Source organism: Hyaena hyaena, unplaced genomic scaffold (genome assembly GCF_003009895.1).
Source record: "Hyaena hyaena isolate Hyena2069 unplaced genomic scaffold, ASM300989v1 scaffold_79, whole genome shotgun sequence".
NCBI lineage: Eukaryota > Metazoa > Chordata > Mammalia > Carnivora > Hyaenidae > Hyaena > Hyaena hyaena.
Window position 1 is genome coordinate 90,430 of NW_024080711.1, and position 16,701 is coordinate 107,130.

At 36.3% G+C, this 16,701-nt stretch overlaps 1 protein-coding gene across 2 annotated transcripts in view; it reads right to left on the reverse strand.

Annotated features, from left to right (window-relative positions):
* RGS22 (regulator of G protein signaling 22) overlaps window positions 1-16,701 on the reverse strand; it is a 134,771-nt gene that overhangs the window by 74,896 nt on the left and 43,174 nt on the right. Inside the window, exons 5-9 of one of the 2 annotated variants that reach the window (XM_039233859.1) lie at window positions 12,800-12,885; window positions 11,986-12,154; window positions 8,869-8,998; window positions 5,888-6,500; window positions 3,971-4,132 (exon numbers count right to left, since the gene is read on the reverse strand). In XM_039233859.1, coding sequence (XP_039089790.1) covers window positions 3,971-4,132; window positions 5,888-6,500; window positions 8,869-8,998; window positions 11,986-12,154; window positions 12,800-12,885 — 1,160 coding nt within the window. The remainder of the gene's footprint in view (window positions 1-3,970; window positions 4,133-5,887; window positions 6,501-8,868; window positions 8,999-11,985; window positions 12,155-12,799; window positions 12,886-16,701) is intronic. The other variant, XM_039233860.1, reaches the window with a different exon arrangement.

Consider the following 16,701-nt stretch of genomic DNA (forward strand, 5'->3'; position numbering starts at 1 on the left):
TAAAAAAAAAAAAAAAAAAAAAAAAAAAAGAAAAGATGTTCAGCATCATTTATCTTTGGAGAATGGCAAAGTAAAAACACAACAAGATATCACTGCGCACAGAATGTGCACATTTAGAATTTTCTATTAAAAATAGAAAATTGTGACAACACCAAACAATGGCAAAGATGCACAGAAACTGGATCCTTTTTACACTGCTGGTGTATGATATACCAACTTTGGAAAATAATTTGGCAGTTTCTTTGAAAACTAAAAACAGACTTACCATGTGACCCAGTTATCTTTCTCTTAGACATTTATCCCAGAGAAATGAAGATTTATGCTCATTCAGAAACCTGTACATGAAGGCTCAAAGCAACTTGATTAGTAACAGTGAAAGAGTGGAAACATCCCTAATGACCTTCAGTGGGTGAATGGATGTGTAACATCCATACAACAGAGTGCTATTTAGCAATGCAAAAAAAATTATTGATACACACATCCACGTGGATGGATCTCAAGGGAATCATGTTGAATGAGAAAAGGATGTCCCCAAAGATTACATATTGTATTATTTCATTAAATAATAGGTTGGTGGTTTCCAGGAGTTAGGGATGGGAGGAGAAGGAGGTGGGCATAGTTGCAAGAGGGCAGTACAAGGGAGGTTTGTGGTAACTTCTGTGTCTTGACTGTAGTGGCAAATTCGTGAATCTCTAATGTAATAAAACTGGATAGACCTAACTATACACATACACACACACACAAAGAAGTGTATGTGTAACTGGTAAAATATGAAAAAGATCGGTGAATTATATTAATGTCAATTTCCTCATTGTGACATCAGATTATAGTTACACAAAATGTTACCATTAGGGGAAACTGGGTAAAAACTACACAGAATCCTCTCTATTATTTCTTACAACTGCATGTGAATCTATAATGACTTCAAAATAAAAAGTTAAATTAAAAATCATTTCTACTGTACAGTAATATTTTATTAAGTTGGGTGGTGTACACATGGGTACCCATTATAATTTACACCTTTATGTATGCCTTAAATATTTGTTTTTATTTATATTTTCCTTTCTTTTCTTTAAGTTTTTATTTAAATTCCAGTGAGTTAACATACAGTTTAATATTAGTTTCAGGTGTACAATATAGTAATTCAACACTTCCACACAACAATCAGTACCTATCACAAGTGTACTCTCTTAATCTCTATCACCTATTTCACCAATCCCCCCCCACCTCCCATTGATAACCATCCATTTGTTCTTTATGATTAAGAGTCTGTTTCTTGGTTTGCCCCCCTCTAATGTTTTCCCCTTTGTTTGTTTTTTTTGTTTCCTAAATTCCACATATGAGTGAAATCATAAAATATTTCTCTTTCTCTGACTGACTTATTTCACTTAGCATAATACTTTAGCTCCATCCATGCCATTGCGGAGGGCAAGATTTCATTCTTTTTTATAGTTAATATTCCACCATATATCTATACTGCCTCTTTATCCATACATCAGTTGATGGACACTTGAGCCATTTCCATAATTTGGCTATTGTAGATAGTGCTGCAATAAACACTGGGGTGCACGGATCCCTTAGAACTAGTACTTTTATATCCTTTGGGTTAATACCAAGAAGTGCAATTGCTGGATCACAAGGTAGTTGTAGTTTTAACTTTTTGAGGAACTTCCATACTGTTTTCCAGAGTGGCTGCACCAGTCTGCAATCCCATCAACAGTGGAAGAGGATTCCTTTTTCTCCAGATCCTTGCCAACACTTTGTTTCTTGGGTTTTTTATTTCAGCCATTCTGACAGCTGTGAGGTATTATCTTGTTGCAGTTTTGACTTCCATTTCTCTGATGATGAGTGACACTGAGCATCTTTTAATTGAGATGTCTCTTGGCCATCTGTATGTCTTCTTTGTTAAAATGTCTATTCATGTCTTCTGCCCATTTTTATTGGATTATTCATTTTTTGCATGTTGAGTCTTATAAGTTCTTTATATATATTTTGGACATGAACCCTTTATCAGAAATATCATTTGCAATATCTTCTCCCATTCTGTAGGCTGCCTCTTACTTTTGTTGTTTCTTTTTCTGTGCAGATGCTTTTTATTTTTATGAGGTCCCAATAGTTTATTTTTGTTTTTGCTTCTCTTGCCTCAGGAGACATATTTAGAAGGAAGTTGCAATGGCTGATGTCAAAGAGGTTACTCCCTATGTTCTCCTCTAGGATTTTTACGGTTTCCTGTCTCAAATGAAGGTATTTCATCCATTTTGAATTTATTTTTGTGTATAATATAAGAGGTCCAATTTCATTCTTTTGCATGTTGCAGTCCAGTTTTCCCAACACCATTTATTGTACAGACTATCTTTTTTCCATTGATTATTGTTTCCTGCTTTGTTGAAGATTAATTGACCATATAGTTGTGGGTTCATTTCTGGGTTTTTCATTCTGTTCTGTTAATCTATGTGTGTATTTTGTGCCAGTATCATACTGTTGATCACTATAGCTTTGTAATATAACTTAAAGTCCAGAAATTGTGATTCCTCCAGTTATGCTTTTCTTCTTCAAGGTTGCCAAAGCAACCTTTGATGGTTCCATAAAAATTTTGAGATTATTTGTTGTAGCTCTGTGAAAAATGGTGGTAGTATTTTGAGAGGGGTTACATTAAATGTGTAGATTGCTTTGGGTAGTATAGACATTTTAACAATGTTTGTTCTTCCAATCCAAATTTAGCATGGAATATCTTTCCATTTGTTTGTGTCATCTTCAATTTCTTTCATCAGAGTTTTATAGTTTTCAGAGTACAGATCTTTTATCTCTTTGGTTAGATTCATTCCTAGGTATCTTATTGGTTTTGGTGCAATTGTAAATGAGATAAATTACTTGATTTCTTTTTCTGCTGCTTCATTATTGGTGTATAGATATGCAACAGATTTATATACCTTGATTTTTTATCCTGTGAATTTACTGAATTTGGATATCCATTCTAGCAGTTTTTTGATATAGTCTTTCAAGTTTTCTACATAGAGTATCATGTCATCTGCAAACAGTGAAAGTTTTACTTTTCCTTGCCAACTTAGATATCTTTTTAAAATCACATTTTGTTGTCTGATTGCTGAGGCTAGGACTTCCAGTACTGTGTTAAATAACAATGGTAAGAGTGAAAATGTTTAAGTTTTTAAAAAAAGAAACAGAAAAACAACATTCTATCTATATATGGAAAAGTGTAAAACATATATGTAACCTGGAATACCTAGATGGGAGATGATGCCAGAAAAGTGGGTGAGGGACATATTATGATAACCTTATTTGCTAATTTAAGGCATTTGAACTCTGCACTGAAAGCTATGGGAAAAGATTACAAGCAGAAAAGTAACATAATCAGATACATCACAGCCACAAGACAGCTCAATGACCTTCAAATGATACACAATTTTCTCCACTGTGTCCCCTCTCTTTTCCTTATTTAGAGTCCTTCAAGTGTCAAGTTAAACGTTACCTCTCCTCTGTATCCTGTGTGATCACCACACTTTCTTTTATTATACTCATTTCCCATGTATGTTCCTTTTACTAGATTGTAATCACTAAATTTGTCTATATTTTACCCTAGGGTCCTTAGTACAGCACTTGGTCTATAGTAAGTGCTCAAAATATATTTCTTGAGATGATAAATCTGTAACTTTTTCAAGATGTACACACACACACACACTGATGAGATACTGACCAGAAAATGGTCAGGGGTAGTGTGCTCACAAAGTTAAAATGGAGCTTAAATACTGTCCACTCTTATTATGGATTTAAACCCCTCCCCCAAACACCTGAATTACTTTAAGGGTGAGTACTTTAAGGAAGGTGAAAAATATGATAATCTTGTCATTTTAAATCTCCATAAATTATAAATCAGTAAGACAAAAAAGTATAACTTGAAATTAGCCTAGGAAAAGTAAAAGCAAATAAGTTTAATTCACATTATTTTTCTTACCAATAGAGAAGTAAGGGTTTTACAACCTCAATCTGAATATTTCTTAAGTGTTCTTCATTCCACTGAGATGCATCTAGCAGTTTAAATTTTGATAATATTTCTGCAGAAAGGTAGCAATCTCCACTGCTCACTAAATAGGATTTTTTCATCTTTTCAAGATGTCTAAAATGAGACACACACACACAGTGCTACAATATTCAACAAGCCAAATGTTTTCACTTCTAAAATGTTTCAGACAAGTAATGAACTATCTCAAAACCAACACTGAATTACAGGAATAGCAATGTGAAGATAAAAATATTTCTTACAATAATGGAAATAAGAACGGTATTTTTTGTAGGTTGAACAGTGGCCTTCCAAAGATATCCATGCCCTAATTCCCAGAACCTCTGAATGTTACCTTACATCGTCAAAGGGATTCTGTAGATGTGCTTAGGATTTTGAGATTAACCTAGCTTATCCAGGTGGCCCTAATATAATCACAAGGGTCCTTCTAAGAGGGAGGCAGGAGGGCCAATCATAGAGAAAAGATGTGAGGACAGTAGCAGAGGCCATAAAGAAGATGCTATGTTGCTGGCTTTGAAGATGGAGGAAAAGCCATGAACTAAGGAAAATAGGTGAACTCTGGAAGCTGGAAAACTCTCCCCTCGAGCCTCCAGGAGGAATGTAGCCCTGCCTACCCATTTTAGACTTCCTACCTCTGAACTTTAACAGAATAAATGTTCATTGCTTTAAAAGCCATTAAATGTATAGCAATCTGCTATTGCAATAATAGGAACCAATACAGTAAATCCTGAAGAATTTATGTAGGTTGCTTGTATATATCTTCCCTAACATGTCTTGAAAGGTGGTAGTGGCTTTCCACTCCATCATCAATCTGGTCAAGGCTTCATAATCAACTGTTTGGTAACCCCTGATCTTATAAGCATGTACAACAATGAGCTATATGAACTGAATGCCATTGAAATAACTGGAATAACCCAGTCACTAGTACATACTCGGTCAAACCCTTACTGGGAATTGCAGTCTACTGTAGTTGATCTGCTTCAGAGCAGAAAGGAGAACACAGGATAAAAACTTTCTTAAAGCAGGGTCCTTGTAAGTTTCTTAAGACCTATATAATCTAAAACATCCAAACAAGGACCTGGATCCATCAGATATCTAAGAGGTGCTCTAAAGGATATCCAGTATGATAGCTAGGAGATATCTTATTCAGATATGAATGTCTAAGTGGCATCCAACTAAAGATCATGGGATTTGTTAACAGAGCAGGCTGTTAGGATCAGTAGTCTCTTACAATGGCATAAGGCACCTTTTATAAAAGGTATCTTAAGCCAGTGTGGTTATATACTGAAAAGTTATCTTTTTCTATGAAAATAAATCATGAGAATATTATAAAAACAAAATAGAATAAGGGTGCCTGAGTGAGTCCGTCAGTTGAACATCTGATTCTTGATTTTGGCTCAGGTCATGATCTCACAGTTCGTGAGATCAACCTCACATCACTGGGGTCTGTGCTGAGAGTGCAGAGCTTGCTTGGGTTTCTGTCTCCCTCTCTTTCGAACCCTCCCCTGCTCACATGCATGCACAGGCACACACATGCTCTTTTGCTCTCAAAATAAATATTCAAAAAATAAAATAAAATAGAATGACTGATTTGAAAGCAAGTTTAGAATCTATGAGGAGAAACATTATGCAAACCCAGAGCAATTGCCACTATTTGTATCTGAAAATTATGAAATCTTAGAAATAGAGAAATCAATGTTACTATAATTTAAAAAAGTAAATATTAATTCCTCTAAAAGTATAAATTACATTTTTATAGTTATTCCAGGCTTCTGTGTGTGCTTAAATGACCCAAACTAATATTCCATAATTTTCTTAAAAAAACTACTGAAAAGTAAAAAATAGACTTACCTTTGATGTCTTCCAGGGTTCTTAAGAACTTTTAATCTCTCAATATCCATCCATAACGACCAATATCTCTCTCCTAATGTACCTTTTATAAATTTCTTAAATCTTTCAAACTCTTTTCTATTGCCAATATCATAAGCTTTGTGAGAAACACACCAATCAGCCCTGCTTTCTGGTCCAATGCTCTCACTTTTTGAACTTGCTTGTTCTAACATCTCTTCTGACTTGACATAGGTTTGAAATGTTTCACGTAACACAACATTCCTGCCAAGGATAGGCTCAAAACCTTCCTCAATCACCACTTCTGTTACCTTGTTGAAATTTATAAAATCTGGGCTTTCTCTAAGTGGCTCTTCAAAAATGTGGTAAATTGCTACTCTCAAAATAAAGGCTATATAAGATCTTAAAAATTCTTCGTATGTTGAGAAATGCAATATAAGGCCGTCATCAGCATCCTGTTGTTTTTCAAGGTATATTCTTAGAAGGGCTTGAGAAGGAGTGTCTTGTAGACATACAGACCCATTTTCTTCTTCTTCAAAATGAGAAATTAATCTAGTGGTTTCAGATGAGTCCCGTTTTGTCCTTGGGTGAATTCCATCATCAAGGATAGAACTTTCTGTATTAAATTGTAAAAGGCTATTAGATCAGATATGAATACAAAGGTGTTTTTATCATTAACTAGATGTTGTAGAGCCAGCATGGTAAATGGGTCTGTCACGGGCAGAGACTTTGTGCACATAGAGGGAGTTCTAAAGCCACATTTGGTACGAGTAGAGAAAAAAAAAAAACTGCCCAAAGGATTGGTTATGTCTTCCCTGGACATAAAAAGGGACACTAGTAGCAGATGAACTAAATATTTCACATCACTAATACAGAGATCTTCAAAAAGATATTATGCACTTTAAAAATGTAATATTTTAGGGTGATGTAATATATAAAAGCGAAATCTATTAAACATTAGAATATGTACATTAAGCAACTGTATGTATTCTAATATTTCATGCCGTATGATAAAATAAAACTAGCTACCATTAATGATAAGACAGTCAATGAACAGATCAGAACTGGGGTCATATCAGTCATTTTTAAAAATTCACCGTTTTGAGGGCACCTGGGTGGTTCAGTCTGTTGAGTATCTGACTCTTGATATCAGCTCAGGTCATGGTCTCAGTCATGGGATCGAGCCCCACTAAGCATAGAACTTGCCTGGGATTCCCTCTCTCCCTTGCTCTCTGCCCCTCCCCACTTGTGTGTTTACTCTCTCTCCTTCCCACCCTCTCTCTAAATAAATAAATAAATAAACATTTTTAAAAATTCACTATTTTATCAGAAAGATTCAATTACTATCATACTTATAAAGGGTTACAAATACAAATGGATTGTTTTATACTTTTTCTAAATAGTCTTTAGCTCCTATTTTCTCCTTCTTTAGAAATCAGAGAAAGAACTGATGTCAGTGCTTTATTTCCCATGGCAAATCTACCCCTTAAAATGCCATGGATCAGGAAAACTCTGTTGTCATCTGTGCCCCACCTCAATGGCCATTTTCTCAAGTCATAGTTTTCAAATCTCAGTGAACTAGAGATATTTCATTATCATTTTTATTGAAAATTAAGATACTAACTTTCTGCAATATTGAGAGATCAGACTTTCATAAGCCTACGAAAGGACACAGGGTGTACACTCAACCCCACAGAAGTGGAGGGCAAGGGCAAGGCTAGCATTTCTGTTCACCATCTTCCTGCTACCCTTTCTCTTCCTGTTTACCGTCTTCGCCATCTTTGCTCTCCAATCTTCTACTTTACTATTTGGGGGAAACAGCAAGAAACCTATAAATTCAGCTATGTTCAAATTAAGGAGATGATTTTCCTCTTTGCCTAGATTTAGGTTCCATTCTAAAGAATCCAGATTTATTGTCCCCCAGAGGCTGCTTACTTACACTCTTCCAAATAATTAGTTAACAACTATTAGGGAACTGCTATGTTCCTCTCCTGAATCATGTTGTTAGATATTTTTTTTTCTCTAGCAATATCATGTTAATGACCCCATTTCTGAAAAGTTGGTATCATTCACAAAAGTTCCCCATGGTAGAAATACTTTTCAAGGAGAAAAACAGTCTCAACTTAAAAACAAAAAGAAAATTCAAGTTGTATGTATGACTATACACTTTCAAGAGGAAAGAAAATTTGCACCCACTTAATTTCAAAGGCTTAATAATAAGAATTTGTAAATTGTCATAGGACATAAAGACAAAACAAACATTTACTGACTGCCTATGAAGTACCAGGCACTAGGCCAGGCCTTTTCTATACATTTAGTATGTCACGATTCTAATCTTACAGATGAGAAAAGACTCTCAGAAGTGGAATAACTTTAAAAAAGCCACACAGCTACTATGTATTACCCATCTAACCCATCTTCTTTCTGCTATGACAAGCTACCTCTAAAAAACCAGCAGAAAGTGAAGTGAGTGGGGAGATGGGGATGGAGATGATTTTTCTCTCCACCACTAAATGTAGTGTAATAAAATTAGAACAATGAAAAAAGATTTATTTTTATTTTTTTAAAAAATTTTAAGCATCTATTTATTATTGAGAAATAGAGTGAGACAGAGCATGAACAGGGGAGGGACAGAGAGAAGGGGAGACACAGAATCCGAAGCAGGCTCCAGGCTCTGAGCTATCAGCACAGAGCCAGACACAGGGCTTGAACCCACCAACTTCGAGAACATGACCCTTAACCGACTGAGCCACCCAGACACCCCTATAACAATAAAAAAAGATTTAAAGAGGAGTTCTGAGGGTAGCCTGGGTGGCTCAATCAGTTAAGTATCTGACTCTTGATTTCAGCTCAGGTAATGACCTTGCAGTTCATGGGATTCTCTCCCTCTGTCTCTGCCCCTCACTTAAGCTCTCACTATCAAAATAAATAAGTAAACTTAAAGAAAAAAGAGTTCTGAAATCATTCTTGTCCTTTCTGCTTACCAGAAACAGATGAAATAACTGGTAGTTCAGTTTTGCTGTGGAGTACACAAGATGGTAATGAAAACGTTGATACTGTTTGCAGACTTTGTTTTGCCAATGCAAACCAATCTTTCGTTTGAGTATAGGTGGCCTAGGAGGAAAGGAGCACCTTTGTTTAATGTAAAATTAGCAGTATTCTTCCAATCACAGACCTTGACATACCATTAGGATAATATTAGATGTGCATAATACAATATAAAAGGAAAAATTATGCCATCAAAGAAAAGAATGCTGTCCACAGAAAAAATTCATTATCTGAGAATAATGGGAAGGAATTTTTATTCAGATTATTTGCATAATTAGGTCACCAGAAGAAAACAATAAGCCCAATATCCATCAAATTCTCTACTCTCCCACCAGAGGCATGCAACCCCACTTCCTGAATTCATTAGAGATTCATGCCCTCCAGCTGTATCCTGGGTAGTCACGTGGCTCATCAGTCCTTGGCTACATCTTTTGCCAGCTACTCCCATTTACAACTTCCCAATTATTTCACGCCCCTAATTCTGTCTGATCTGGCTCAGTGTTTTTTACAAGGCCTCCCTAATATGAAAGACTTATTCTCAGGAGGACTGAAAACCTCTCCAAGCTCAACTGCCCCTTTGCCTTAGAGTCAGTTTTCACAGCTTTGCTTGGATTGTATGCTTCTCAAAGACTGATTCCTAATTCCAGCGGTCTCTGGATACAGCCTTCAATGTTTCCTTTGACTTTGTGTACCTCAAGCCAGCTGACTAATTCCCAAACTGACCCTCAGCTTCCAGAACCCCAGGCCTGAGAAGCTGTTATCTCAGCTTTCCTGGGAAAATTCTTCTGCCTGCTTCTCTCAATAATGCCCTCATGATTTTTCTAAAACAATCCCAATTGTTCAACAGAAGCAGAGAAGGGAGTGTCCAGTATTACTTTCTTTTTTTTAAATGTTTTATTTATTTCTAGGAGAGAGAGAGAGCGTGAGCAGGGGAGGGTCAGAGAGAGAGGGAGTCACAGACTGAAACAGGCTCCAGGCTCCGAGCTGGCAGTCAGCACAGAGCCCGACGCGGGGCTCGAACCCACGAACTGCGAGATCATGACCTAAGCGAAAGTCAACGCTTAACCGACTAAGCCACCCAGGCGCCCCCAGTATTACTTTCATTTCTCCTTTCTCCAATCTAGTCAGAGCTGGTTGGCCCTTAGCCTCAGGAATACTCACAAAAAAGGCAAGGCTCAAATGGAAGAGGTATTGTTCCCTAATAGGCAGGGCAAGGCAGGCCACACAAAGAGACCAAAAAAATGAGAGAGAGAGAAGTGACAAGTGCCACCTATATATATAGTCACTGCCCCTCTTAGACATAAGGTTTCCTAGGTGGATAAAAGCTTTGACAGACTCTAATTGCCTTTGTCCCCTCTTTTCCTTCCTTTAAAACCAAGTTATTTATTATTAATTATATATTCATTTAATATATATTTATTGAGTGACTGCTGTATTCCAAGCACTATATTTCCAAGCACTGAGACAAGGTCAAAATAATGAAGAAACTGTCAGGGAATTGAGAGAGACCAACACATAACAATCCTTGTTATTTCAATTGCACAGAAAAGATGGCAGAGTAAAAATAAAGAGAGAAAGAAGTCAGTCACACATTAAAACAGTCACACACATATAGTCCACTTAATATTCTTAAAGAGATGAGTCCATTGTGTTTAGATGGTATAAATGAGGACTCAAAGAAATTAATGATCATAAAGATGAATTATCATCATAAAGATTCATCTTTGTCTATAGTCATGATTGAAATGATTTAAGGATCCAAAGAAATTTGAATCCTCAAAGTTCAGAAGCTATTAAGAAGATTTTAGATAAAGTATTCATCAAGTAGGCAGAAACGAGTTTTCTTTTCATCACAGAAAACAGTAAAAGTAAAATAGCTTAAATTTTACTCTCACATTTGATTTAATTTACATGTAAGGAATCAAATCTTATTTCCCTAGATTGATTCTTCCTGTTGTATGTTTACTGACTGACCTATACTATGAGAACATATTTTTAAGACACTCCTGGCATTTCTATAACACACAAATTAAAAGAAAAAATACTTAAAAATAAGTATAAGAGAGAAGAAAAATACGCTTTTAGTATATCCCTAGCATTGGTCAGTGGAAATAATGCAACTGGCAAATTTCAAACATTTTTTTTGCCAAATACTACTGATAAAAATGCCAAACTACAGAATTAAATAGGAACTATACATGAAAAAAAAAAAAGGTCAAGTAAGATAGAATAAGTCCATCTATTCCAACAGAGATGGCATATAGTTTTCCTCATGTATGACATCTTTGATCAATTGAAAGTGCTTGCCCAGAGTGCTGGGTTGAAAAGAATTTGAAGCCAAGTCCCAGCTCAGCAGGAAAATTCCATAATTGATTAGCAATGTCTGTGATGAATGGAATCTAGGAGAACAGCAACACATGGGCCACATATTTGCAATTCCTGGTTTTGTATAGAATTATGCATAGGAAGTGTGTTCCCAGAAAGATGAGCTGATAATTAGAGGCCAGAGACCAAAGGACAGTTTTTACTACACCGTGACTCTCCAAAAAGACATTTGATTCGAGGTTAGATCTCTTTTAAACTTCTACAGCACTCATACAATGCAACATTTCTGACAAAATTATCTGATAATGGTTACACAGGAATGCATTTTGCTAATGAGGAATAATTTTGACAAGCGGGAGGAGAAGACCCAAATTATCATTATTTTGTACAAAAATTATAGACTCCAAATGATGAAAATTTTGGAATGAACAATGAAACCATGGATATAATTCAAGTAACCCTTCCTTGCTTCCCAGGCGACAGTGAGCATGTTCTTCAATCTCGCATTTGTTCCTCTGCACGCATGGGGATGATAATACCAATTACATATCAGGTGAAGGAAGGCAAAGCAAATGAGTCAGCATAAATCCACAAAAGGTTTTGCTAAATCTGTTTTAGAAGTACTTGAAATCCTTTCCCCTGTTCAAGTGGTACAAATGAAATTCCTATCCCTAAGATGAGAAGTCTCCTTAAAGTGCCAAATCATGAAGAAACACTCATACTTTTACCTCACCAAGAGAAATGTAGAACTTTTTCATAATTATAACATTTTCTTCTTCAGTGTCAGGTGGTGGTGGACTGGGTGGTTTCTTCAGGACCCAGGGGGAAAAATCTGCATCGAGTGTAAGATTCGTGCCTGATCTGCTCCATCGTACTTGTGAGACCAATTTGGCTAATCTGCATTTTAGAAATCATACAAACTTGAAATATGTTTCAAATATGGTGGAATTCAGAAAAAAAAACCCCTACAATGTTATTTTATGTATTCAAACCAATCTCCTAACTCTGCACAATGATTCTCTTATTGATTCTCTTAGGATCTGCTAAAATTAATGGCTTATCCACAGAACTAATTAATAATTATTCTGTTATAATTTATTTTATTTTGATTTTCAAAATGATGGTTCTAAGTATAGGTCAGATTTGACTTAAATTTCAGAATGTTTAGGTACTTACACATTAAAAGTCCAGGAACATAAAAGAAAAATTTGGCCCACTCTGACATTCTTTTTCATGACACACTTGTAGTTTTAAACAGCCTGCACATAAATACCATTATCACAAGTAGATAATTTTAAAAACATACTGATCAAAGAAGCACAACTAAAATACATTTATTAGGTACTGTTTCTATGAGATCTCTTTGGAAAAGTTAAGTGATTTTTACAAATGCTCTATCACTTGCATACCATAGCAGGTAGGATATAAACACCGGTAGGTTTAAAGGTATACAATTCTATTAAGAAAGTACAGAAAAAAATGATTCGAGGTGAAAAAAACTCAGGCAATTAACAGATATGTTTTTTGATGGGACTACAATACCTGTATTCAAAGTAGCAATCACTTTCCAGAAATGCTGGAAGTCTTTCTTTTTTGATCCACTTAATACCTTGTTCACGGCTGAGACACTATGAGGGTACAAGTGAAAAAGAAAATGAGTCAAAGAAAGTCACCTTTCAAGACAACGAAGGACTAGTCAATAGAGCAATAATGACCTCAGCTTTTTCTAAGAGCCCTGCTTCTACCTTCTGTTCGCACAAGAGAGAGCAAGGACCTCCGAGTCACACATTTGAAGCCACTGCTTGCTTTCTGGTATTTCTTTAATTCTCTCAACAATCCTGCATCAACTAGTAGCCCCACTTCACAGATTAACAAATTGAATTCAGAGAAGTTAAGTAAGGTATTAGAGGAGAAGGCATGAGAAAAAAAGTCACTCAGTATTTTCAGTCATAGAATGGGTTAAAAGTAATCACAAACAGGAAAAGAGCTAACCAGAGTCTTGATGAGCCCACTATGATCACTACAGGCCCCTGGTCCTTCCAATTTTAAAAACTTTGGTTAAATATTTACCATCCCCAGGCACTATCCTGGGGATACCAAGGTTAGCAAGAAAGCCCTGCCTTGAAGGAGTTTCCAGGTAATTCAGTAAGCAAAAATAACAGAGCACTATAACTGCCATAAGTTCAGGCTTCTGTGGGAGGGCACATAGGCACAAAAACCAGCAAAGGCTTCCCACAGAATATGCCACTCACTCTTTCACCTGACGCATGATTAGCCTGGTGAAGGGACATGGGCAGGAGATAAGTTTAGTATGACTAGATCACAGGGTGAGATTTGAGGAATGGAGGGAAGCTCTGAGGTTGTGAGGGCCATGCAAACTCAAGGAAGAGTTACTGAGTTGCTGCTCATCCTAAAATATTTACTCACTATTGATTCTCTTCTGTCTTATATTCAGTTTTCCGGAATTCTACAGAAGGTCAGTACTTTGAACACGAAACCAATGCTACTGGATAAGTAAAACAACCAGTAAGGTGCACATCTCAGTGAGGCAAGGGTGTCTGCGTTTATGTGACTTCCACTGACCATCTGCTGAAGCAACAAGGTGTGCTGTGATATTAACATCAGTCAACACAGACCATTGCTAACTCCAGTGAGGAGGTTAAAGGCTCACATGGTAGTACTGCCGACATCTGATGAGCTGACGTTCCTGAGCGTCCACCAGTGCTCAACACTGCCTGGCATGTGGCATGAAGTCATTAGGTTCACTAATGACTGAGGGAACCATTCAGCCAAAAGCATTCATTTGCCCTTACCCAAAACTATCCTCTGGGTAATGAAAAATAGGAGAAACTTTGGAAGCAGCAGAACCTGAAAGGTAACATCTTGTGGATGGTCTTATTGTTTGAGTGAGATTTGAAGGACACTTGGATCTTGTACTTAGAAAAACTCTAAATATGTCTCCACATATGCTACACACTGACAACCATACAGGACTCTTGAATTTTCATTAGCAATGCATTCAGTGTATCACAGAAAGGCACCAGACTACATATAAAGATCGATACACACCCTTGAAGAATCCTACAAGATTGTCAAGGTTAGTCAGTCACACATAATCAATTTGCCTAATATTTACTTACTGAACAGTTCACTGATAACCCACCCCCTTTTGAATATCTTTGCATCTATCTGACCCAAAAATGAAATGAAATGCAAAGTTTAAAAGGAATAAAATAAAAATTGAAGAAAAGTCTTTTAGTCAAACTGCCAGAAAGTTCCTTTAAGGTGTTTACAAATAAGTAAAAAATATAAAGACAAAAAATACAGAGGTGCCTGGGTGGTTCAGTCGGTTAAGCATCTGACTTCAGCCCATATCATGATCTCGCAGTTTATGGGCTCAAGCTGTGCTGACAGCTCAGAGCCTGGAGCCTGTTTCAGATTCTGTGTCTCCCTCTCTCTCTGCCCTTCCCTCGCTCATGCTCTGTCTCTCTCTCAAAAATAAACATTTAAAGTTTTTTAATAAAATAAAGACAAAATAATACAGAACAATCTTGTCAGACATAAAATGACAACTTAATACTTACCAAAAAAACACAAAAATGATTTACCTAAGATAAAATTACTTAATCCTTAAAACTAAAAAAAAAATACATACAGTAATATCCATTCTTTTTAGTAAACAGTTCTATAAGGTTCTGACAAATATTTAAGTCATATAACCATGACTACAGTGAAGATATAGAATAGTTCCAATTTTCTCCAAACTTCTTCAGGCTACTTTGCATTCAGTGACACCCTCTAACCCCAGGCCTGGCAACCACAGATTGGTTCTCCACAGTTTTGCCTTTTCCAAAGTGGCATACAACTGATATCAATAGAGTATGTAGCTTCCTTCATTCAGCATCATCATTTGAGATTGACCCATGTTCTTAGATGGATCACTAGTTCCTTCCTCTTCATTCCTCTTCAGTTGAGTACCACTCCACTGTATGGATGAACCACACTTTGCTACTCCCCACTTAAAAGAAACTTGGTTTTCTTATAGCTTTTGGTGATTGTAAATAAAGGAACTACAGACTTTCACATAGAGGTTTTTATGTGAACAGAACAGACTGTTCACGTCTCTTTGGTAAAATGCGAGGGTAGGATAGATGGGTAGAATGGTATACGTTTAACCTAGAAAGAACTGCCGAACTGTTTTCCAAAAGGGAATTCTCATCAACAATGTAAGAATTCCAGTTGCTCTGCATCCTGACTGGCACTTGGTATTGTCAATGTGCATTGCGTATTTTACCCATTCTAATAGGTGTGTAGAAACAGTTCATTGAGATTTGTGTATGTGTGTGTTTGCATGCACACTACCTTTTCTTTATAACAGCTTTGAGACAGAATTCCATACAATTCCATTCCATACAATTCACCCATTTAAAATGCATAATCCAATGGTTTTAGTATATTCACAAACCACAATCAAATTTAGAACATTTTCAACATCTTCCAGAAAACCTCACACATTCATACTCACTCTCCATTTCACACCTATTCCCCCACCCCCATCTCCCAATGTTGGCTGTATTTCTTTTATAATTAATGTTGAGCATCTTTTCATATGCATTTTTGTCATCTGTACATCTTCTTTGGAGATTGTCTATTCAGATCCTAAGTCCATTTTTTAAAACTGAAGTATAATTAACATAGTGTTATATTAGTTTCAGGAGTCAACAATCTATACATTATATCACAGTTTTAAATGTACTGTTAATCCTATTTCACCCATCCCTCTCCTCTGCCCCTCTGGCAACCACCAGCTTATTCTCTATAGTTAAGAGTCTGGTTTTTTTTTGTCTCTTTTTGTTGTTTTCCATTTTGTTTCTTAAATTCCATATATGAATGAAGTTATATGGCAGCTGTCTTTCTCTGACTTATTTTACTTAGCATTATACCCTCTAGGACCATTCTTATTGTTGCAAATGGCAAGATCTCAAAGATCTCATTCTTTTTTATGGCTAATATTCAGCCACAGATGTCACATCTTCTTTATCCATTTATCTATTGGTGGATAGTTGGGCTGCTTCCATACCTTGGCTACTGTAATAATGCTCCAATAAACATAAGGGTTCATATATCTTTTCAAAATAATATTTTCATTTTCTTTGGGCAAATATGCAGTAGTGGATTTCCTGGATCATATGGTAATTCTATTTCAAATTTTTTGAGGAGCCTCCATAATGTTTTCCACAGTGGCTGCACCAATTTGCATTCCCATCAACAGTGCATCAGGGTTCCTTTTTCTCCACATCCTTGCCAACACTTGCTATTTCTTGTCTTTTTGATCTTAGCCATTCTGACAGGTGTAAGGTATTATCTCATTGTAGTTTTGATTTGCATTTTCCTGAGGATTAGTGATATGAAGCATATTTCCATGTGTCTGTTGGCCATCTATA